At 32.4% G+C, this 22546-nt stretch overlaps 5 protein-coding genes across 9 annotated transcripts; 1 reads left to right on the forward strand and 4 right to left on the reverse strand.

Moving 5' to 3' along the window:
• Nucleotides 1-51: 51 nt before the first annotated feature.
• Nucleotides 52-4403, reverse strand: LOC126857380 (succinate--CoA ligase [ADP-forming] subunit beta, mitochondrial-like). Its single transcript, XM_050606746.1, has 7 exons — nucleotides 4240-4403; nucleotides 2576-2835; nucleotides 2318-2480; nucleotides 1972-2236; nucleotides 1582-1886; nucleotides 1399-1518; nucleotides 52-1328 (listed from the first exon to the last, which is right to left on the reverse strand). Exons 1-7 carry the CDS (start codon nucleotides 4303-4305, stop codon nucleotides 1158-1160), a joined length of 1350 nt encoding a protein of 449 aa, XP_050462703.1. The 5' UTR covers nucleotides 4306-4403; the 3' UTR covers nucleotides 52-1157.
• Nucleotides 4404-4909: 506 nt separating this feature from the next.
• LOC126857379 (succinate--CoA ligase [ADP-forming] subunit beta, mitochondrial-like) lies at nucleotides 4910-7767 on the reverse strand. Its single transcript, XM_050606745.1, has 8 exons — nucleotides 7083-7767; nucleotides 6839-6974; nucleotides 6442-6701; nucleotides 6181-6343; nucleotides 5840-6107; nucleotides 5429-5733; nucleotides 5233-5352; nucleotides 4910-5156 (listed from the first exon to the last, which is right to left on the reverse strand). Exons 2-8 carry the CDS (start codon nucleotides 6893-6895, stop codon nucleotides 4956-4958), a joined length of 1374 nt encoding a protein of 457 aa, XP_050462702.1. The 5' UTR covers nucleotides 6896-6974; nucleotides 7083-7767; the 3' UTR covers nucleotides 4910-4955.
• A 119-nt stretch (nucleotides 7768-7886) lies between these two features.
• Nucleotides 7887-13563, reverse strand: LOC126857381 (uncharacterized). Of its 3 annotated transcripts, none has more exons than XM_050606749.1 (5): nucleotides 13391-13563; nucleotides 9536-10131; nucleotides 9250-9416; nucleotides 8872-9061; nucleotides 7887-8752 (listed from the first exon to the last, which is right to left on the reverse strand). In XM_050606749.1, exons 2-5 carry the CDS (start codon nucleotides 10115-10117, stop codon nucleotides 8549-8551), a joined length of 1143 nt encoding a protein of 380 aa, XP_050462706.1. In that variant the 5' UTR covers nucleotides 10118-10131; nucleotides 13391-13563; the 3' UTR covers nucleotides 7887-8548. The 3 variants fall into 3 exon arrangements, with proteins under 3 accessions (XP_050462706.1, XP_050462705.1, XP_050462704.1); XM_050606748.1 differs by having other exon boundaries at nucleotides 13377-13563; XM_050606747.1 differs by having other exon boundaries at nucleotides 13222-13562.
• Nucleotides 13564-14029: 466 nt separating this feature from the next.
• LOC126857497 (leucine-rich repeat and guanylate kinase domain-containing protein-like) lies at nucleotides 14030-17734 on the forward strand. The gene is made up of 13 exons (XM_050606961.1): nucleotides 14030-14160; nucleotides 14238-14516; nucleotides 14637-14935; nucleotides 15023-15227; nucleotides 15302-15505; nucleotides 15575-15790; nucleotides 15868-16024; nucleotides 16121-16413; nucleotides 16506-16718; nucleotides 16787-16954; nucleotides 17158-17283; nucleotides 17360-17526; nucleotides 17597-17734. Exons 1-13 carry the CDS (start codon nucleotides 14056-14058, stop codon nucleotides 17655-17657), a joined length of 2493 nt encoding a protein of 830 aa, XP_050462918.1. The 5' UTR covers nucleotides 14030-14055; the 3' UTR covers nucleotides 17658-17734.
• LOC126857378 (cilium assembly protein DZIP1) lies at nucleotides 15647-22183 on the reverse strand. Of its 3 annotated transcripts, none has more exons than XM_050606742.1 (9): nucleotides 21641-22182; nucleotides 21191-21558; nucleotides 20724-21059; nucleotides 20530-20646; nucleotides 19137-20415; nucleotides 18521-19067; nucleotides 18301-18418; nucleotides 17907-18221; nucleotides 15647-15782 (listed from the first exon to the last, which is right to left on the reverse strand). In XM_050606742.1, exons 1-8 carry the CDS (start codon nucleotides 21759-21761, stop codon nucleotides 17922-17924), a joined length of 3186 nt encoding a protein of 1061 aa, XP_050462699.1. In that variant the 5' UTR covers nucleotides 21762-22182; the 3' UTR covers nucleotides 15647-15782; nucleotides 17907-17921. The 3 variants fall into 3 exon arrangements, with proteins under 3 accessions (XP_050462699.1, XP_050462700.1, XP_050462701.1); XM_050606743.1 differs by lacking the exon at nucleotides 15647-15782 and adding an exon at nucleotides 17526-17615 and having other exon boundaries at nucleotides 21641-22183; XM_050606744.1 differs by lacking the exon at nucleotides 15647-15782 and having other exon boundaries at nucleotides 17718-18221; nucleotides 21647-22183.
• Nucleotides 22184-22546: the final 363 nt, after the last annotated feature.

Consider the following 22546-nt stretch of genomic DNA (forward strand, 5'->3'; position numbering starts at 1 on the left):
TTAAATATATAAACTTAGATACTTACGAGAGAGATTAAATTGCAATTGATATTAATTCTATAATTTTATTATCTGTAGGTGACAAGTAGAAGTATTTCGAATTAAATAATTAGTTTAACAAATACAGGATTTCGAGAATCGCAAGTCGTGTTTTACGTCTCCTTATTTAACGATTTAAAAAAGCAAGCAATGCCCAATGTATTTACAGAAATTTTTAAAGCACTTATGATACTTGATACTGGCAAAATCATCGATGGTTTTATCATAAATACAATTTGACGAGTTCACAAAGAGAATAAATATATATATAATGTATATATAATTCTTCGACGACCTATTGCATAATCGTAAAATTATCTCCTGACATTAGTACCATACTCAGGAATACGATTTGGTCATTGAAGGAACGAAGCGAAAATTATGTAAAATAATTTATGTATTATATATATATATAATTCAGTATTTTATATATATATATATATATATATATTATATCGCTACATGCATATGTTACATTAAATAAAGCCCTTTATTTTCCACATGGGAATGGTTGTCGTAAAATTCCACCTTAAAATGAATAAACGCGTGTGTATCTGTATATGTATGTGTAACACTTCATTATCTTTAAACACACTGCTTTATGTAATGTGATTGCTCAAAAGGAAAGATAGGTATTATATTACACAACTTAATATCTTAATACTGAATCACAGAGCCTTACCGTAGGACAAATGATAAATAATATCTCTGAATAATATCCTGCATAGTTTTATAGTATTATAAACGTTTGCATCTGTAGTAAAAAGAAAAATTGATTATATCACTTACACATATTAATTCATCAACAGTTTGCCTGTTTTTGAAATTTTAATATCAATGGTCATATCAATGTTAATATCGCGTTTATTATATAGACGTATTCAAGGCTATATATACTAATTTTCATTCTACAAATTACACAAGGAATCAAAAAATTGTGTTTGAAATGTTACTCCATAACGAGAATACATTATTACATGTATGAAGTTATTATTGCAGTTATTATTTTTAGGTGATTTTACTCAGATGATTTCTTGTGAAATATTTTAACAACATTGAGTATATTCTCGTCAATATTCTTCAATAACATTGCATCAATTATATATTTTTTTCACCATCTAAGAAATTGCCGGTATTTCGAAATTTACACTGAGATTTTCAGATTGCGCTAATTTAACAATGGTCGATAATTTCACTGCAACTCGGGCTGCTTCATCCAAATCATCGATTGGCACGATTTTTAAACCCGCATTGGCGATCAGAGCTTTGGCTTCGTCCACGTTGGTACCCTGTCAAAGCACGAAATGTATTTTTTATACAATTTCATAATTATTTACGAAACGAAGCCATATACTGTACCTGCAATCTTACGACGACGGGAATTTTTAAGCTTAATTCCTTAGTCGCAGCAATAATGCCCTCTGCTATGACGTCGCATCTCATGATGCCTCCAAAAATATTAACTAAAAGAGCGTGAACCTAAAGAAAAAGAATACACATAAATTATATTAAATCATAGAAACAAATAGTGACATTACTTACTCGTGAATCAGAGGTAATGATTTTGAATGCTTCTTTCACTGCAGCAGTTGATGCACCACCACCAACATCGAGGAAATTAGCTGGTTCACCACCATGTAATTTTATGATATCCATCGTAGCCATAGCTAATCCAGCTCCATTCACCATGCAACCTATATTGCCATCGAGCGCAATATAATTCAAATCAAATTTCGCAGCTTCAACTTCCTTCTGATCCTCCTGAGACCAATCCCTGAGACTAAACAGTTCCTTTTGCCTGAACTCGGCGTTGTCATCGAATCGACATTTGCAATCCAGAGCAAAATCTACAAAAAAATATAAGTTTGCGAATGAAATACTTATAAATCATAAAATATTATGAAGAAAGAAAGCAAAAGATCTCAGACTTACAGTTCCCATTAATGTCTTCGGCAAGAGGATTCACTTCCACAAGAACGGCATCCTTTTTGAGGAACATTTGGTAAAGATTTATAATCATTTTGGAAATGTAATCCTTCACATTATCGAGACCAAGTTTGTTAACTATGCGTTCCGCCTGCTCCTTCGTAATTCCCTTATTGATGTCAATAGGTTCGTACATGATGGCACTAGGATTCGTAGCAGCAACTTCCTCGATATTTACCCCACCTTGGCTGGAAGCTATAATGATGGGACCCTGAGATAAAAAATATCTGATAAGATTCTTCTCTCTATATGCAATATCAATATCTATTAATTGTTTCTTCGCGAAACTTACACCAAAGGCTCTTTCCATCATGACTGCAAGATAGTATTCTTTACGAGGAAACATGCGTTGCGTGACCATCACGGCATTACATATCCTACCGGCTTCGCCGGTCTGTTTAGTGATTAATAAGTTACCCAGCATTTGACTTGCTAATAACTTAGCTTCTTCTGGACTGCACAAAAACGATGGTAATCAGTTCAAATAACAATGTTTCCGAATATATATATATATATATATAATATAAAATTATCTATATATCATAATTACGTTTCACACATCTTCACTCCACTGATATTCGTTCCTTTAAAGTGACCCTTTCCTCTGCCGCCAGCGAGAACTTGAGCCTTCAAGACAATATCTTTCGTTTTCAAGTCGGCAGCAAGTTTGGCCGCCTCATCGGCAGTCTTGGCAACGCCAAATTTCGGAGTAGGTACACCAGCTTCATTGAGCAAACTGTAGCTAATATGTTCGTGAACATTTAAATTCCTGGCTGGTTGTTTCACCAAGTTAGTTTTGCACATCAATATCTGAAAGAAAGAAGAATTTATGATATAATAAACTTGGTACTCGTTCTCGTGCTTGTTTGGATTATGACAAGGATAAGCAAAAAAGTTGATAAAAATTATTGACATTTTCATTTATATCAAGAGAGTAAGATAAGATGAGTAGATTAAAGTACACGTGAAGTAGAGTTTATCATTATAAACAATGTGTAATATGTGTGTATGATAAATGTATAGAGTAGAGATTTAAATATGAGTAGAGATTTAAATATAAATCTATGATTAAAATCTACTCTTGAAGGCTGCATGATCTATGAACTGTATATTGATATGCATATGTTGCATACATTACAGCTGCTATGTGTAGAGCTTTGGCAATGATGCTTCATGTACAATAAAAGTGAATTATGTAACTAACAAACTATTCTTTATCAATTTATTGCTGTGACTCTTTTTAAAGTAGAATCATTTTTTAACTTAAATCATTTTTAAATAATTAAGAAAATAGAACTTTCTTTGTAAATTATGTTATATCATAAAAGCATATTAAATAAAATATCACAAAATATTATGAATGGTACTGTTATGAATGGTACAAAATACTATGAACTGTATTCATTCAACACTTAAAATTTGTTTCACAATTATCTATGATTAATAGAAAAAAATCAATGATAAAATTAAAGAAAATATGACAAAATGAAATTAAAATTAATACTTTATTATCGATATATATATATATATATATATATATATATATATATATATATGTAGTCATTTTTAATTAAAAATTCAAGTTTTTTTATTATCAATATCATCGAATAAATTTTGACAACTATCAAGCACGTGCGTGTCAATATACTTAAATACATCTTATTCTTGTTTATAAATTTCAAAATCGCGCACGCTGACAAGTGCCAATTTCGATAAAGGAAAGTAGTGCGCGATCGTCAATATTTTCTCGCCGTTCGAAAATTTGAATCACTCATCCAAAAATAGAACGACGATCGCATATCATCAGTCCGAGTGCTCAGTCGTTTGACAAGTGTCCCTTTGCGCGTAGTACATACATAATTCGATTAAATGCAATCACACGATGGAGTGGATGCCGTCGAGGGGACGATGCGCAAATATATTTTCCGCGCAGTTGCATAATTGTTCGGTCGATTTTTCAGTAAAAAATCTCGTCTCGGAGAGAGATTCTTAGGCTCTTCAAATCTCTCGCGACCCTGGCGCTCAATTTAGCAGACTACAGTCGTTTCTAGTATGGCGATTGCCTCTCTCTCTCTCTCTCCTTCTCTTATTCTCTTTCTTTCCCTCCCATTGATTCGTCGTTGCGATTATCGGGACACTTTGCTCTTTTCCTTGGACCCCATGCTAGACATTTAATTAAAATAGTATACGCGAAAATCGATTGGCTTGACATACCTTAGGACCGTTCAATCGGCAGAGACCCTCCGCGAGCGAGATCGTCCGCGACAACATGGTAGCCATCTTTGCTTAAGCCAGCCTAAGCGACAGCTGTGGACTACCAAGCGCGAGCTTCGTCCTCGTGGCCCCCACCTAAAGAGCTTGACGTTTCCTTCGCGCAAATATGACGCAGAAGAATCGACGCGGGCCACGCAGACTCGTGGATATGTGTGACTCGGTGTGACTGGTCGGATAATGAGTCACAACGAGCAGCGCTGAATAGGCAGTTTTCATGCTTAAAGTTGAATTTGTGAAGAAAAAAAAAATAGCTCAATATATCTTTAAGAGATAATAATTTTTAGAGGATTTAAGAAATTCCTGGTCGTGATTTTTGAAAAATTTAATTCCCGTCTCTTTATTTATTAAATTCTTTTGATACTTTCTCAATGTTTAAAATTTAAATTTTCGAAATTTTTAAATTATGTTGACATCGGTAAATGAATTTTTTAATTATCGAATGTCGATAATGATAGACAATCATAATTACCGACGCTAATTTGAAAATCTTAAAAATTCTTGTCATCTCTCTTCGCCGATTATATTCTTCTACTTTTTTTCATTTTTTTAAATTTGAGATCATAAGTGTTTTTAAACAATGTTTTTTATATACAAAAAGATATATTTCATAGACATATACAAGTATAAAACATTTTGTAAACTGTTCCAAAATAGTTTTACTCCTTGCTTTTCTCAGGGTTCTTCGTTTTTTTATCTAATTTAGAATTGAAATGAATATCTAAATTCAAAGACTTCGCCAGATTCATAATCAATGCTAACTTGACCGCTGTCTCGGCTGCTTCAGCAAATCCATCCACGGAAATTACTTCTAACTGAGACTCTAGTATCAATTGTTTAGCTTTATCAACATTAGTACCCTATAAAGAAACAAATAAATTAGTGAAAAAAGAAAAGAAAACATTTGCGGATAATATAATTTTTAAAAGTAATCACCTGTAATCGTACAACTACAGGTACTTGCAAATGTAACTCTTTAAAAGCATCGATGATTCCTTGGGCGATTATGTCGCATCTCATTATGCCACCAAAGATATTTACTAAAATAGCTTCCACCTAGAAAATCCCAACCATTGATGATACAATCGATCACATTATTTAATTGTTGATTTAATTTCACACCGACAATTACATGCAGATCAGAAGATAATATTTTGAAACCCTCCCTCACGGTCTCGATTGTAGCGGTACCTCCGACGTCCAAGAAATTTGCCGGGATACCGCCAAAAAGCTTTATGATGTCCATGGTGGCCATAGCTAAACCAGCGCCGTTTACCATACAGCCGATATTTCCATCTAGAGCTATGTAATTTAAATTATGTTTTTCCGCTTCGACTTCCTTCGGATCCATCTGAGTCCAGTCTTTCATCGCAAACAATTCCTTCTGTCGGAAATCGGCGCTATCGTCAAATTTACATTTGCAATCTAGAGCATAATCTGTAACAATCATTAAAGTAATGCATTATTTAATTGTCATTAACTCAGTTTGTTTAAAAAGTAATCGTGCTCTTATTCTATTGTATCGTTTTTTTTTTTAATATACATTGGCCACAAATATCCTCCGCGTAGGGATTGACCTCGAGAAGCAAAGCGTCCGTCTCGACGAACAATTCGTACAGATTACAAGCGACAATCGACGCAATTTCTTTGCTGAGTCCCGTAAATCCGAGCTTCTCAGCGGCGTAGTCCGCTTGTTCGCACGTTAAGCCTTTGCTTATGTCAATCGGTATATAGGAAACTGCTTCGGGATGAGCAGCGGCGACCTCCTCGATGTTTACGCCGCCTTGTTTGGAAACAATTATTACGGGTCCCTTATAAAAAATGATTGACGATGGATAAAGTTATCCCTGATGGAAAGACAAGTTTAGTTTAGTTTATACGTACATCGAAAGCAGTTTCCAGCATCACCGCCATATAATATTCTTTACGTGGAAACATGCGTGCCGTCACCATCACAGAATTACATATCTTTCCAGCCGCACCCGTTTGTTTAGTTATGAGCACTTTGCCAATCATTTTGCTCGCCAATTCCTTCACTTGCTCCGGTCTGTAATAGAGAAAGAGAGATTATCTAACATCCCGCTTCTTGTATAGATTACAATTGTTTCTCTTTCTTCTTATTCTTCGTTTTTCTATCATACTCACGATTCGCACATTATAACGCCACCGATATCAGTATCCTTAAAATGACCCAGTGCTCTACCTCCGGCTAAAATCTGCGCTTTCAGTACGAGATCCTTAGTATCCAAATCCTTAACTATTTTGACGACTTCATCGGCCGTCTTCGCTACCCCGAAAGGTGGAGTAGGTATGCCGGCTTTCTTTAATAAAGTGTACGCCATGTGCTCGTGTATCTCTAAATTTCGCACCACTTGTTTAAAGATTGGCACGTTGTGCGCTAACAGCTACATAAAGAACAAATATATTTTATTTAAATATATTATTTGCAACTGCGCGGTTTGCACGTATCGCATAATTTCAAATTAACGTTACAGAAGAAAATTTATACATTTTCTTTCAACTCTTATATTTCAGTTTTCACCTGTTTGTTTATTCCTCGAGCGCATATTCCTGCTAAAGACGATATCATAAATGACATGATGATAATTAGTGACAGTTTATTTTATTACTATATATGTATGACACTTGATGTGTACTGTCATTGCCGATATGGGTTCCTATAAAATTATTGTTAGATTTGGTATTTCGTTTTTACAACTTCGTTAGATAATTTCCTATCTATAAATATATATACATTATGTAGAGAAAAATTTTAATTCACTTACGAAACGCTCGCGAAGAGTACTTCATTCGTACGACTGAAATTGAGTAGGCGACGAGTTCATATTACGCTTGCTTCGTTTTTTTGCAACGGTGATAAATGAATCGCGATTCATATATGTGGATGATACTTGAATTGACACATTGATCATGTTAAAAATATCCATGTTTTTCAAATAGATTTCTTTACAACTGCGTCATTGTATCCAGCGCTTGTTATCACTTCTTAAGAAAAAGTATATTAAGAGCTCATGTACGATTATAAACCCATACTCTGATTAAAGATACGCGCATATTTCCCAAAAAGAATAACAAAAAGTCAATGGCTTAATATTAATATCTTAACTAATACTAGTACTTAAGGCTATGTAATATATAAGTTTTCATGTTTAACATAAAATATGTTTGTAAAAAGCACTTGCAATCGCTGCTTATCTAATGTTTTTCATTTATATGAAACATAGTACATACATGTTTTATTACATTTCTATAATACAATAAAAAAACTCACATTCAGAATTCAGAATGTAATTTAATGAGAGAATAATTTTGATATACAACACATAAATGTATTCCATGTATGACTATTGCATAGATAATCTTAATTATAATCAAATTGAAAAATATAAAAATACATACACGTCTGTGTATGTATTGTACATGCATGTATGTTTGTATTTTTGTTTCAATTTTATTATAATTAAGATTATCTATATGTAATCTATGTAATATATATTAGCTTTATATTTAATTCAATGAAATGTATCACTTAAAATGCTGTAAATTTAATAAGATAAATACAACCCCAGTATAGTCAAGATTTGTATATTTCTTAAAGCAAAAAGAAAATACATTCAAAAGATATTAGATTAGCAATCTATTTCATACATTCAAATGTAATATACATTTAAGAGAGATTTACTTTCATTCTAAATATCGAAACTTCCTCAATAAATCATTCTATATGTTGTTATATTTAACCATATTTCTTTCTTTTTCGTGTAATAAAAAATACTAAAGATTTTACAAAGGTGTTGCACACAAATAAAAAAATCAAGATTTCTTTAATTCTGATAGATGAAAATCGCTTCTCATCAATCACTATCTCCATATGTATGATTATCATACATTTTGGATAAAAGTGCTACCTTTCATGATATTTCCTACAAATAGTTTGTACACACATAACAGTGCAATGTTAAAAAGCGATACTTTAAATCAACTTTTACATTAAAATATTTGAGATATTGTATATTTTTTAATTTTATGATATTATGTATATTTTTTAATTAATGCATTGGGCGCATTGCATTGTCATTAATGTTTACATAGAAAAAAACCACATTTTATCTAGGTTGTTAAAAACAAAAAAGTTCTCCCTTTATTTCTCTGATATTACCAGTAAATTATCATTAATAGATTATCAATAAGTTTTTGAATATAAAATAAAGTTTTCTCGAGACTATACTAATTAAAAACTAAACCGATCATTAAGGGTTCGCCCTGTAACGCCGAGATTTCCTGATAGGCTGTACATAACTTCGCTGAAACTGCGATCATCAACGTCTCCACTGGAATCGGATGTATTCGTGTTGTGTGTGCCCGAACGTGATCGTGATCTCGATCTCGAGCGTTGTCGGCCGAATTGTGCTCCGAATAACGGTGCTCGACCAATCTGCAATTACGATAAACATATCTGTTGTATATATCGCTTAAATTTAAATTTAAAAAATAAATGTTTTATAAGAAGGAATGACATACTTTAAGAGGAAAAATTTAAAAAGAAAATATTACCATATTTACACCCGGTGCGCTTTGTCTATATGGCGATCGTCCTCTAGGCAATTGTCGCATATTACTCATGGCCGCAGTGTGTCGACTTTGGGTGAGAGTGAGTGGTCGCTGACGTGTGGTGGTAGGTGTGTACTCACTTCCCAGTGTGCACATGAAGTTAACATTTGGAGTAGGAGTCAGTCGGGCAGAGCTACAATATCATTATAATTAAGATTATATCTTATATGGAAGAACAATTAATTTTTTATACATCATTATTAATAAATAAATTTAGATTATAAAATATTAAATTGATGTTTTTATATAATTTAATATTTGTGATCACATATATGAAAGAATAACCAAGCTGCAAAATTCATTTGACGAATTATAATTTACTTCATTCTCATCAATTTTTGTTCGTATTGTGCCCGCCTTTGCGCACGAGCGATTTGATCGGATCGCAATCCACCGGTTGTAAAGCGACGCTGCGACGTTAATATTTGTTGTCTTCCCAAAGTTCTTGGCTGCATAGAGAGTAGAGGCTTTTGTCCAGACTGTGCCAGCTGTAACAATAATACATATATATCCGTCATTAGTCATCTATCATTTTTATGTCTCATAAAATATATATATATATATATATATATATATATATATATATATATATATATATTTAACTCACTCTGAATTGATTCTGTAAGTTTAACCTCTGATTCTGTCTCTGTAGAAGCAGCTGCTTTGCACGTTTCACACGATTTCGATAAGCGATCTGAGCAGGACTTTGATATCCTAAGCGATTGTGGACAGAATTCGGATCTCGCAGATTGGGCAAGCTATTCGTTCTCTTTAATGGGCTCTTGTTATTTGTGAAGAAGCCACCCTGATTGAACGTCAAGTTGGTGCGACTTCTGCTACGAGTCAAACCGGAGAATCTATTGCCTCTGCCACGACGCACGTTGAACGCACCTCTCGCGTTTGTTTTCTGATTCAAACTCAAATTGCTGCGCGATCTCACGAGATTGCCGACATTCTTCTTAAAGCGATTCTTAGCGAAACCGCGAACATTATTTGTGTTATTCGCATTGCGTTGCCAAGTCTGTTGCTGCTGCTGTTTCTTCACGATGACTCCGACATTGCCCCGTTTGATTCTTGTACCTCTTCCTCTAAATCCAGTTCGGCTTCTTACAGCACCGCGATTGCGCTTGGGACCGCCGGTTTTGCCATTCGCCGCCACATTCTTTTTCTTTTTCTCCTTTTTCTCCATTTTTATGATTTCATCTTAAAAGAAAATGCGCAATATTTAAAATGAGCGTACGGCAAACATACGGCGCAAGATGAATTTTTAATCTTTATGAAACTTTAATTCGAAACGTTTAATAATAGATTCCTCGGTGCATTTTAATTCAGAGAAGCGCGATTTTTTAAATAAATATTTTTCGTTTCAAATTATCATTTCAGTATCCAACGATGGTGAGAAGAAATATCATATTGTATTCACAATCCCAAAGTCTTTGCCTATAAAGATACTTTGGTGTAGGCACTAATATATAGGATGCAATGTTTATAATTATATATTTTTCAATTATAAAAAAAAAAAATAAATAAATAAATATGAAGGATTCTAATTGTTAAATTAATAGATAATTATTTGAAATCATTATCCACATAATATAAAATTATAACATAACAATTAATAAACAACTAATCAAAAAAATACTAATTCATACAGAGGCAATCGCGAAGAAAGAAATTATAAGAATCGCATATTTTTACCAAAATTATATTAAGATTACATAATTTAATAAAAAGTAAAATGTTTAGAAAACAGTTAGGACAAAAAAGGAGAATCAATATTTATTCTCATAATCTCATTCGAAGTAATAATGCTTTTTTGGAACACAACTATTATAAAAATAATAAATAAAAACTAATAAAAAGAAATTTTCAACATGTGCAATATAAGAAGTTTTGGCGTAGTATTTTTGTTTTAAGTATCCATTTATTTTTATCCCCATTCATTATTCGCTGCTTTATGGATCATTCTGGAATGGTGTGCAAAGAAATGCTGCAGTTCATATTTCTTCACTAATTGTTGCTTCTCATATAGGAATTTTTACATTATACTTCTTGCGAGATGTGCCTCTCTTTGACTGTGTCTTCCTGTCATTCTTTATATAATAAATTCGTTCAAGCTCTGGATATTAGTTCAGTTGTAATTCTTCTTGTAATAAATCCTTCAATTCGATTGTTACCTCTCTACACGATATTGCATTTCAGAAGATTTTCAATAAGCCCATGCATAAATAACTGCCCCATTAAATTTATTTTTGACATAGATAACTAAATATATATATATTCCTCCCCTAGGAATGTCTGCGAGCATTAGATTGCGCATTATCTTTCTTGTTATAGAATATTATTAAGATCAGCTTGCGTACAGAGTACCTGCATTTTCGGATTGCCAGTAAAATATTATACTGATATATATCATATATAATGAATTAATTTCGGATAATGTCCCATACGTATTAAGAAAGCAAAATTAAATCCATATTTTATTCATTCCATTGTAGTTTCTCCATTACATATGCGTTATGAAATAAAAATTAAATAAATCTCATCTTTCCCACGCGCAATGTGCTCCCGTTACATGAGCCCCATGCCGATGATTAGATATGCATCGTGAGAAGATGTCCCATTTCCCTTATTTGTCGTTTGCCGATAAGAGATTTGTCGATGATGCAACGGATAAAAATACGATGTTGCGCAATGTCTCGCGCTTGTCCCGCGCGTGCCGGGAGAATGAGATTTTCGTCTGGGATGAGTCATACACGGTCGCGCGACATGCTTGGCACGGTTTTTTAAGAGATCCTTCATGAGTCCGAACGATCTTCTTTCGTCCATCGAGAAGAAAGCGTACCGAAGCCATAATGTTCGAGATTGTTAGGAAATCTTACTCCGACGATGATTTCTAAACGATGAAATTGGAATAATCTAGAATCATAGCGACGCATATTACAATGGATTGTAATTGTAATAGTATACATATTGTCTCGTTTATGTCGGTAGTAGTGTGTATTAAGATGATTCTTCCACTGCAGTTTTCATTCGGATTTTATTTCTATTATATAATTGGATCACCCTGGACATTATCGCAGAAGTTCAGAGTTGAAAGTCGAAGCAAAACCATAATTTTTGAGATGTTATAAAATCATGGTATTCCAACATGATGACACGCCATTAATCCGCATGTTTTCTATCATGAAAAATAAATTGGACATGTGTAATATGCATTAATGATTTCAATAAAATCATTATGTCCATTTATACAATCAAGGTCCAGTTGATTAAGAAGTGATATAGCAGATGCAAATATGATATAAAATTTCGTCATATGTTTAATTCACATGTAGAACAATTCCTTATGGAATATTCCTGATTCTCGATTCTGTTTCTTGATATTTTGGCCAAATTTCCCATCGATACATTCTAATGTAGACCTTCTTTTCTTCCTGGGAAAGAATAGATAGAAAAGATGTAAAAGACGCAAATCAATTCTTTATATGAGAATTTCCTGATAAAAATTCTCTAGTCTCTCATTTCTTGATATTTTTATCGCATTTTCCGTGCATATTAATGTGCCCATATTTTGCTGACGTTATTTCTGAAATAAGCAAAGTTCCTAGCAATAGCGATTACAAAATGCGATGAAAGTGGAATAATTCTGCTCATAAAAACTTCCTGGCATGGCTAGTCGAATCGTTCCTTATAGTATTCCGTCAATCTGTTCGCAGGAACACTCTTGTCTTCCTCAGTACGAAATAAATTACGAATATTCTAGAATTATTTACGACGAACGACAAGTTCCCGTACCGCTTCCTCGTGTTTTATTCGAATTTCCCAGCCTCCCTTCTTTTTCGGCTGCAACAAATTCACGGCTCGACTCGGAAGAGACCGCGATCGTCGAGTTATCGACGAAATAATCACGTTTACGACTATGTGAGTAGGTAATTGGCGGCGAACTCGGTTTCGTTACATCGCTTCTTCTTCAAGAATGTTAAGAATATCTCTCGTTTAATGCATTAATGCGCCCTCGTAGAGGTCATCCCGTCGTTATTCCCGTTATGCGCCCTGTCGTCTGTATTATCCTTGTCGGGGAGAGACGAGACACGACGGGAGAAATCGAAATTTACAAGCGAAAACAAATGCAGGTACTCTATGTGCACATGTACGCCGACGCCATTTTGTCGTTCATTATTCGTACGGGGTTTATGGGGGAACAAATGTGCTTGCGAAGCTGTACGCTGCTGTACGCTCACCCAGGATTACTGGCAAAATCGTTAAATTGTTGGGACTCTGGCCACTTACCGAGCGACATATTCACTTTTGCGTCAATCTCTGACATTTTTGCGGTCTTGCGTTCTCGCTCTTTCTTTCTCTTTCTCTCTCTCTTTCTCTCGCTCTTTCTCTCCCTCTCTTTTACTCCCTTATTCTAGATATATAAGTGCCAAGATCTCTCGCACGTATTAAAATTTACACGCTCCGCGATGGATGAGCGCCTGATCCGCGCACGTTTTGTTCAACTTTTTGTCCGATTGTCCACTCGCGATCCGTAAATTAACTACAACGTGACTACAAACAGAACTCGCACGAGATCACAACACGTCGAACAAGGGAGACGACCGGAAATCGACTGAGGTCGTCCTGCCTGAAGTGCGACGAAATGGTCATGACGTAAGATACGAGAAAGATGACGTGTGGGATGCGCGTAGTGGAATGCGCAGTGGATGACCAATCACAATCTCTCGCGAAAAGCATTACGACTAATATTGAAAAGCGCGGTATTATTTTTATTTTTTGAAATTGTTCAAATGATTGTTTCATTGCGTTTCATCAATTAAAAACATTTTCGCGCAAATTCTCGGATTTCGGTAATTAACATTTTTTAATATTCAGGTTTCTTACGTTTTATTTTAATTGAAACAGATGAAATATCTCTCTTTAAATTAATATTTTTTTATCGATAAATGTATTAATTGAAAGAGCAATTCAATTGTTTAAAATAGGTGAAAACTTCTATTGACATGCTACTGACACAATATTAAGTATTTTCACTTCTCTTACATTTCATACAGTTATTAAGAAATCTTTATATTCAAAGAGTACACAACAAATTTACAAAAGACATTAAAAAAAAAAAAAATGTATGAAGATAGTCTGAAGGATATAAATCTTCCTTTTGAAATATTACAAGATACCTCTGCCAAAAACTCTCCACGAATATCGTCAACAAATTCAACTCTAAATGTGTATTATTCATAGTTTTTCTTAATTAAACTTTAATTCAAACAATTTGAAATAATTATTCTGTATCTTTTATAAAGGTCTCATCTGAATCGTATGGATGTCAATCCACCTTTGTTGATCACGAGCAAAAACAGCGAATTATCGATAGCGATTGGGGAGGATACGCTTTGGATTTTGATTTATGGGATGATAACAAATCTCCCGTGATACAAATAAGACCAAATGAGATATCATTCGATGATAGGGAATGCTGCGGTTTTTTATCAGACAGATTAATAGGCACCGGTTTATCCTTTTTAACAAGATCACCCGAGAATGGTCTTTACATTCTCGGTAAATGTGTCCTGAAATACAGAGTAATGTTAAAAAATCCATTTCTTTCTCTTTCCCTCTGCAATGAAATAATTTAGATTAATACTGAATTCTCGAAAATGTGCTATATGTACACTTTATACCCGCTATTTTTCTCTTTTCAGAATCTAACAGACGTCACTATGTTGCAATATCATCGACACTTGCAATATATTAATATCGCCTATAATAATATATCGTGTTTATCGTTTTTGGGCAGTCTTCCATATCTAATGTATCTTAACGCAGCGCACAATGAGATTAAGCATTTGCCAAATTTCGCACCTCCTTGGTATCTTACCTACGTAAATTTATCTTATAATCATATGACGGATATAGGCGACTTGAAAAATTGTTGGAGTATCGTCAGGTTAAATTTATCTCACAACACTATAGAAAACATCTCTGGTCTAGAAAATTTAAAGTAAATATGCATATATATGCATGTATAAAATTGACGTATACAATGTATATATATTTACAAATATTTTTTACACTTGGTTTATTTTAGACACTTGCAATATCTAAACTTATCCTACAACCTTATCGAATGTATAAGAAATTTGGACGGTCTGAATATACGGGAATTAAATTTAGAAGGCAATTGCATAACGTCGTTTAAATCCGCTATACCCGGTCGTGGCATAAACACGTTACTTCATCTACGAATAATAATTCTAGGATACAATAGATTATCGACTTTAGAATTTTTCAAAGTAATATCGAAATTTTAGATTCGAAATTTCACAAATTTCGTTTCAATAAATAATTACATTTCATATACAATTAGGATGCGTACAATTTACGTTACGTAGATCTAAAATTTAATAAAATCTCCGACCTGTTGGAAATACTGAATCTGAAGGGTTCAATAGATGAAGTAGACTTGACAGGTAACACTTGCACAAAATGGCCCAATTATCGAAACATGTTGATATCCTCTATACCCAGCATTAGATTTATCGATGGTGTTGAAGTATTTACGACCGAAAAGGTGAAGTCAAACGATTTCAATTGAAAAATATATGCATTATGTACCATATCGAATACAGGTATTTCTCAGGTAACATCAGCCATGCTATTCGCATCGTCGTTAGATTTGATAGCTGCCCGTAAAGTAGCAAAATTAACATTACTAGAGCAGTTAAATATCACCAAAACAGATGACCATGTGCAACCTTATGATAAAATCAACCCTCCTCTGATGATATTAACAGGACCATCAGCACTGCAAAAAATGGCACTGGCATTGCACCTAGCTCGAACAATTCCTGAAAAAGTAATAAAAAAATATATATATATATTTTTATTGTAAATATTTTTAAAACCATTTTTAAAAAATGCGATCTCTTGGAGGTAAAATACTGTCGCTGGCATACTACAAAAGAAATATGTGAAGACGATGACGAGCATAATGCTTATATTCTTGTAAACCGGGAAAAGTTTAACGACATGGCACGACGTGGAGAATTTTTAGTTATCTTAGACCTGTTGGGTGAAAGTTATGGATTCCGTTAGTGCCCGATGTTGCGTGGATTAATCCACATAAAACTATCGTACATATATTTATAGAAATACACGTGCATTTATAGAATATATTTTTTTACAGATACGAATCAAATCAGTCCGTTGATATTTGAAAACAGAATTGGACTTACACAAATGAATCTCTATGCAGTTACAGAAATCTCTAAACGATATCCGAACGTCAAGCCGATCTTGGTACTAACACAGAGTGAGGATCTTCACAGAGACTGGATACATGAGAAATTTGACGTCCACACGTGGATCAAAGACAGCGTAGAAAATTTGTTAATCGTTAAAATAAGCAAACATCGAGAAGATAAGGAAGCAGAAACTGCTAGTTGTAAATTAAATTTCATCAAGGAAATTTTGGACGAGGTTTGTCTCGTTGAACACAATTTTCTATAAGATGCAATGTATTGTAATAAAAATTACACTAATTATAAGTGTGTATGTATATATGTTGTTAGATAATGCACCGTCTAGAATTCCCAAGTTACAGCATCAGCGTAAGGCCGCAAAATGGAGCTACAATGACAGACATAATATTGCAAAGTAAAACGATGTTACCGAAAGTCGTAATACAAAGGAGTGAATTAGTGGCGAAAGAAAAAAAACGCGTTGCACACAGGAAAAGTAAAGATAATCAACTGTCTGAAAAAAATGATGTGATGGGATTAAAAGTATGAAGTACTTTAATTTTAAACAGAATTCTGAGCACTTTATATGTATTATTGGTATCGATAAATAGGTACTATTAGATGAGGAATCAAATATCATCGTCGATGATAAAAAGACAAAACATGAAATGCATAGATCAAGGATGGTACGTCGTCGTAATACCTTGATCAGAACACTTAATGATTTTGATAATAATGATCTTAGCGAATCAATATCTTCCGAAGAAGAAGCGCAAATAGTATGTGCTTAAAATATTCTTTCGGAATATTTCTTTTGTTATTTCTCAATAGATATAAAACATAATTTTTATATATATATCGCGAAGTATGCAAAACTTGAGTAAATATTTCTCATAAGTATATGGAAGAATAAGAAAAGTTGCTCAGAATTCGAAAAGAAATTAATACAGTGTAAATAACATTATAACTTTTTCATACATAGCGTGAAGAAAAACCAATGCATGAAAGAGAAGAAGCATTAAAAAATACATATGTTGAACTTGTTCTAAAAACTAGACAATTGTATTTAGATTATCACGAAAGTCATCCTGGCTTTTTTACTTTGGTGGTGAGTAATACATTGTTCTTGCATATCAGTCTTATTTGCACTTAATACAGTTTTGAGTTTTATATTTCTATTATAGTTACTTATGGATGATTATGCAGAAGCCTTTAACTCCCTAAGTAAATTTATTCATGAATCATACATAAGCCAACCTTATAAGAGACCAATTTTTTTGTCGGAAATGGAACATTTTAGACAGATAGCAATTCCTATCGAGCTTGAAAATATTGTTAATGAAATTAGAGGGTTAGTATATAATCTGTGTAGAAAGTCTTAACTTAAGCTCATTTAATACAAAGCAATTTGTCTGTTGCAGAAATTTGTCAACATCAAAACTGCAACATAGAACGATATTAAAAATGCAGGGGAATATATAATCAAAAAACCTAATAAATTATAATTGTAAATGCATATTAAATGAAACATATTATATAAAATTTGTCCTCGTTTATCCATTTGTAAACATGTATTTTTACACTACTAATCATGTATGTATAAAAATTATATAGTAAATTGTACATTAGATCTATTCAGCGATATCAACAGTAGAAAGGAAGAGATTATGGCAATATCTTAAAGTTATATAAATACAATCAATGATGATATTAATACATATGAGCATATACCTGATATAATATATCTTAGCTCATCTGTAATATTTCATCTATATCCGAATCCAAATCAGAATACTTTAATTCACTTCTACATTGGGCAATGCTAAGATCTTTATCTTTCAGAGTTCGTGGGGCAGGTTGTGGAAACACGCTGTCTTTCGTCTTTGAGCTCGTAACGTCTTGCCCAGGATCCGAGATCGAGCTCGTGAGGCTGATCGATTTCAATAAATCATCTTCCGTATTATCGTTTGTTAGATTCTGTAAGTTTGTGTTGGATCGAAAGATCGTTTCAACCGATCCTGCAGGTGGCTTTCTTGCAATGCTCAACTAAAATATTTTTTGTATAATAACGTTGCTTCAAAAATGTATCAATTTTATATAGAGCATGGTACACATGTGATCTCACCTGTTCCTGTATTTTCTTTGATATTTCCGCGATTTTATCACTTTGCGAAGTTTTTAAAATAATATTGCTTGTGCTCATAGATTTCTCTTTCTGCAACCCATATTCTCTCCTTTCAGGACTGAATAAATAAATAATATGAATTAATTACACATATATAAAAATATATTTATATAACAAAAATACTATAAAATTATAAAAATAACAATAAAATCTTTAATACCTCGAAATACTCCAATCATTATTGCTCATTTGGCCTTTTCTCTGATCGGTTTCCAGCATTGTTGTATCATTTTTTCTATCATCCAAATCAAATAAAACTTTTTTCTTTACCAAACTACCAACTGAACCACTCATCGGTTTTAGGACACTTTTACTATTTTTCGGAGATAGAATTGAAGCGTCTTGTTGTATGATTGTACTATCCGAATCATTTCCAAAAAATTTCGGCACTACCTGTTTTCTGTCGAACGGAGAACTTATGCTGCGCACACTAGTATCAGACATAGTTATTTTCGTAGATGGAATCTGTTTTACATCCTCACAAGATTCAATAGAACTCGCGGAGGAAATATTTCGAATCAATTTTGGATATGCCAAAGTCACTTTTGGACTGGTATAAACATCTGTTTCATTTCTCTTTGATGGTTCGCGCGTATTCTCATACATCTCATCATCTTTATATCTTTTAGGAAGAAGCTCAATTTTCTGTTTCAGATGCAATTTCGAAGGCGTTGTATTTTCTGTTTTCTGAGTAAATATATATTCATCTAAAAAAAAAAGTACATTAATTTCCTATGTATTGGAAATTTTATATAACTAATGTATGATATAATTACCGCTGTCTCTATGATTGCTGAATGCTTTCCAAGCTTTTGATTTGACTGGTTTATTTAATGGAGAATTTTTTACAGGCATAGAACATTTTGATTTTTTATGATTTATCGATATTCTTTGAAGAACATCTTCGAGTATTTTTTGCTTTATTTGATTGTAACGAACTAGCTTCTTTGCATTAATATTTTGCTGATGTCTTACAATTTCCATCTTTTGCTTAAACGTTGCTGCAGGTATTCCCTGCCATTCTGGATCAATTCCTAAATCTTTCAGTCGCTTATCCAACATACTTTGTGCATCTTCTTGTATTAATTTCCTGGTATCAGAAGAGTTAACTATAGATGTTTCATATTTTTTTACTGTAATATCATCATCTGTTGTAACACTTTCACTATCAGATCCTGATTCTAACATCAATGACGAAGATTCGGACTCTGTCATAGAACTTACACTATGCTTTTCTAAAAACTCAGATTTTTTATCGTTTCCTATGTCATCGGAATGCGATGTTTTTTCTTTTTCAACATTTGTAATATCTGAATACTTTTTGTTTACATTAACAGGATTGTTCTGTTTGGTAGTGAAGCATTTATTTGTACAACCATTTATTTTATTTACATCATTCAATGTATTATTTTTTGCTTTATTTTTTAATTTTCTAACCACTTCTGTTCTTTCTGTATTTTTCAAATTACATTTTATAGTATGGTCCTCATTTTTACTGCAATTAGTGATGGGGTTTCTGTTATCCTTATTTTTTATAGAATCATTTTTATTAGGCACATGTATGTTTTGGGCTGTGATTGATATTGGTTTGTCCCTATATTCTTGACTAGATTCACTATCGACATTTTCAATAATTATCTTAGGATTTCCAATACTGTTTAAACTCTTGTAATCAGTTTCGGCATCATTATAATTACTATCGCGTTTTATTTTTAATACAGGAGATTTATGGAATTCTTCTACTATATCATTTTCCCTGCTTCTATAGTTATTGATCTGTGTTTGCGAATTATTAATCTCACGTGACAAATTATTTAATTGCTTCCTTTGTTCCACCAACATATTAGATTGATCCATAGATTGTTTTTCCAAATCATGTACTTTAGATGCACATTCAGACTTTATATGATCAGCTATTTGTTGTGTTGTTTTTAGTTCTGTGGTCAATCTTTCGATATCTCTACGATGTTGAGCTTCCATATCTTCTATTTTGGCTTTCCAATAATTTTCTTGGGTTTGCAATTTGACTTGCATATTTTCTATGCCTGGAGTCAACTAAAAAAATGATATAACAATACTATTCGAAAAAAGATAATATGTATAAAGATTATATATAATGGAAATTTTTAATATATAATATCAATAGAGAGAAATTACTCTTTTTCTTACTCTTTCAAGAAGTTGATTTCTTAAGCTATCAATCTCTTTTTCTTGTTGACTGATCAGAGTTTTTATATTTGTCTCCAAGATACTTTCATTTACAATATGATCCTTCTCTCTTAATGCCTATTTTATAAAAAAAAAAACAGACATTTATTTTATAAAAAATATTCTATAAAAAAATGAAGTTATTATTGACTTACACGTATCTCATCAAAAAGCATGTTTTTCAAACTTTCAATATCTTCTTGATATTTTTTTTGCTCTTGAAACCTATTTAATTTGCCAGTATTATTTCTCATAAAGTCTTCTGTGTTATCTAACAATTTGTCAGACTCATTTCTTATTACTCTTTCAGTTTGATTGAGTCTTTCTTTCAATGTTTTTATTTCATTATGCAATTTCTCTGTTTCTACTCGATAATGTTCATGCACAGGTGAACAAGTAGCTACACTCATGTCTGAAATACATGAATGTTTGCGCGCTATATGAGCATTTACAAATATAGCACGTACAAACGTTTTTGGACAATGTGGGCACTATAAAGTAAACAATATAATCTTAAGAATATTGTAATCAATTTGTTATAAATAATAAAATTAATTTTATTTATACATTCTTATATATTTATATATATAAATAATAATTTATATATAAATAGATTTTATACCTTGAAAATTTCTCCATTAGAAATTTCACCAACAGTAGCCTCAATTAATTTTCGTTTTTCCTTTGATTTATCCCTCAAACTTTTTATAGTGTCTTCCAAAGCAGCAATTTTTTTTTTCATATTAACATTTTGTTCTATTTTCTGTCTTAATTCATCTTTCAATATTATTACACTATGATCTAAATACTGTTTGCAATATAACAAATACTCGACTGATAATTGTGCAAGTCTGAATAATTTAACAAAATTAGAATCTAAGATCTTGATATCATATTCGCTTTCCAAAGAATAATCTATTACATTATTAATATTTTCATCAATAGTCAAAAAATCTCTCTCACGTATGACTCTATCTATATCTATAGCACCTGTAAAAAAAAAACAAACAAATTATCAGCAATTTGCAACAATAAATTTGAAGTATTGAGTTAAGTAACAATATCTTCATACTTATACGATTCCAATCGACTCGTGCTCTGGATCCATGCATATTAAAGTAAAATCCTGACTCTCTGGCCAATTTCGGAAAATCGTGACACCAATTGGTGCCGGCTCTAAAGGAGAATGCCATTTTATCTTGCCAGATCTATTTACACAACGTGACATATACAAGGGAAGATCACTCATTTCACCATGTTCACATACATATATATATAAATATATATTCATGACTACATATTTGTGAGAAATTTCCATTGATAAACATGATTATTCATAATATTGTTCTGGACAACTTAATTTACAATTATAATTTAACGTGATACATTGTAATGTGATAAACGACAAGTGTCAAAGTCGATGTAACATGATATAAATATAAACAAAGATTAGCGTCTGCTACAAGTGCCATCTACAAATACAAAAGTCTTAGGATGCGTTCCGTTTCACGCATTGAGCGCATAGATCGCCTGAAAATCTATAGTTCACGTAACATATATTATAGATTTCCAAGCGATCTATGCGCTTTATGCGTGAAACGGAACGCAACCTTAATAAGCGCCATCACTTCGCGCGGTTAAATTTAAAAAGATGAGTAATAAATTTTTTACACTCCTTATCTTGTTATTGACGAGATACTATTAAAGACCGTCATATATATACATTTTATAAATATACATAATATATATAAAATACATATATATGTGTTATATATATATATATATATATATATATATATATATATATATGTGTGTGTGCATTTGCACATATGTAAAAATATTGTACATATAAAAATATATAATATATATATTTTTTGTTTTAAATCTATATTTGCATATATATATATATATATATATATATATATATATATATATAAATAATTTATATATTTTATATATTATTTTATTCGTATGTAAA

This window comes from Cataglyphis hispanica, chromosome 21 (assembly GCF_021464435.1).
Source record: "Cataglyphis hispanica isolate Lineage 1 chromosome 21, ULB_Chis1_1.0, whole genome shotgun sequence".
NCBI lineage: Eukaryota > Metazoa > Arthropoda > Insecta > Hymenoptera > Formicidae > Cataglyphis > Cataglyphis hispanica.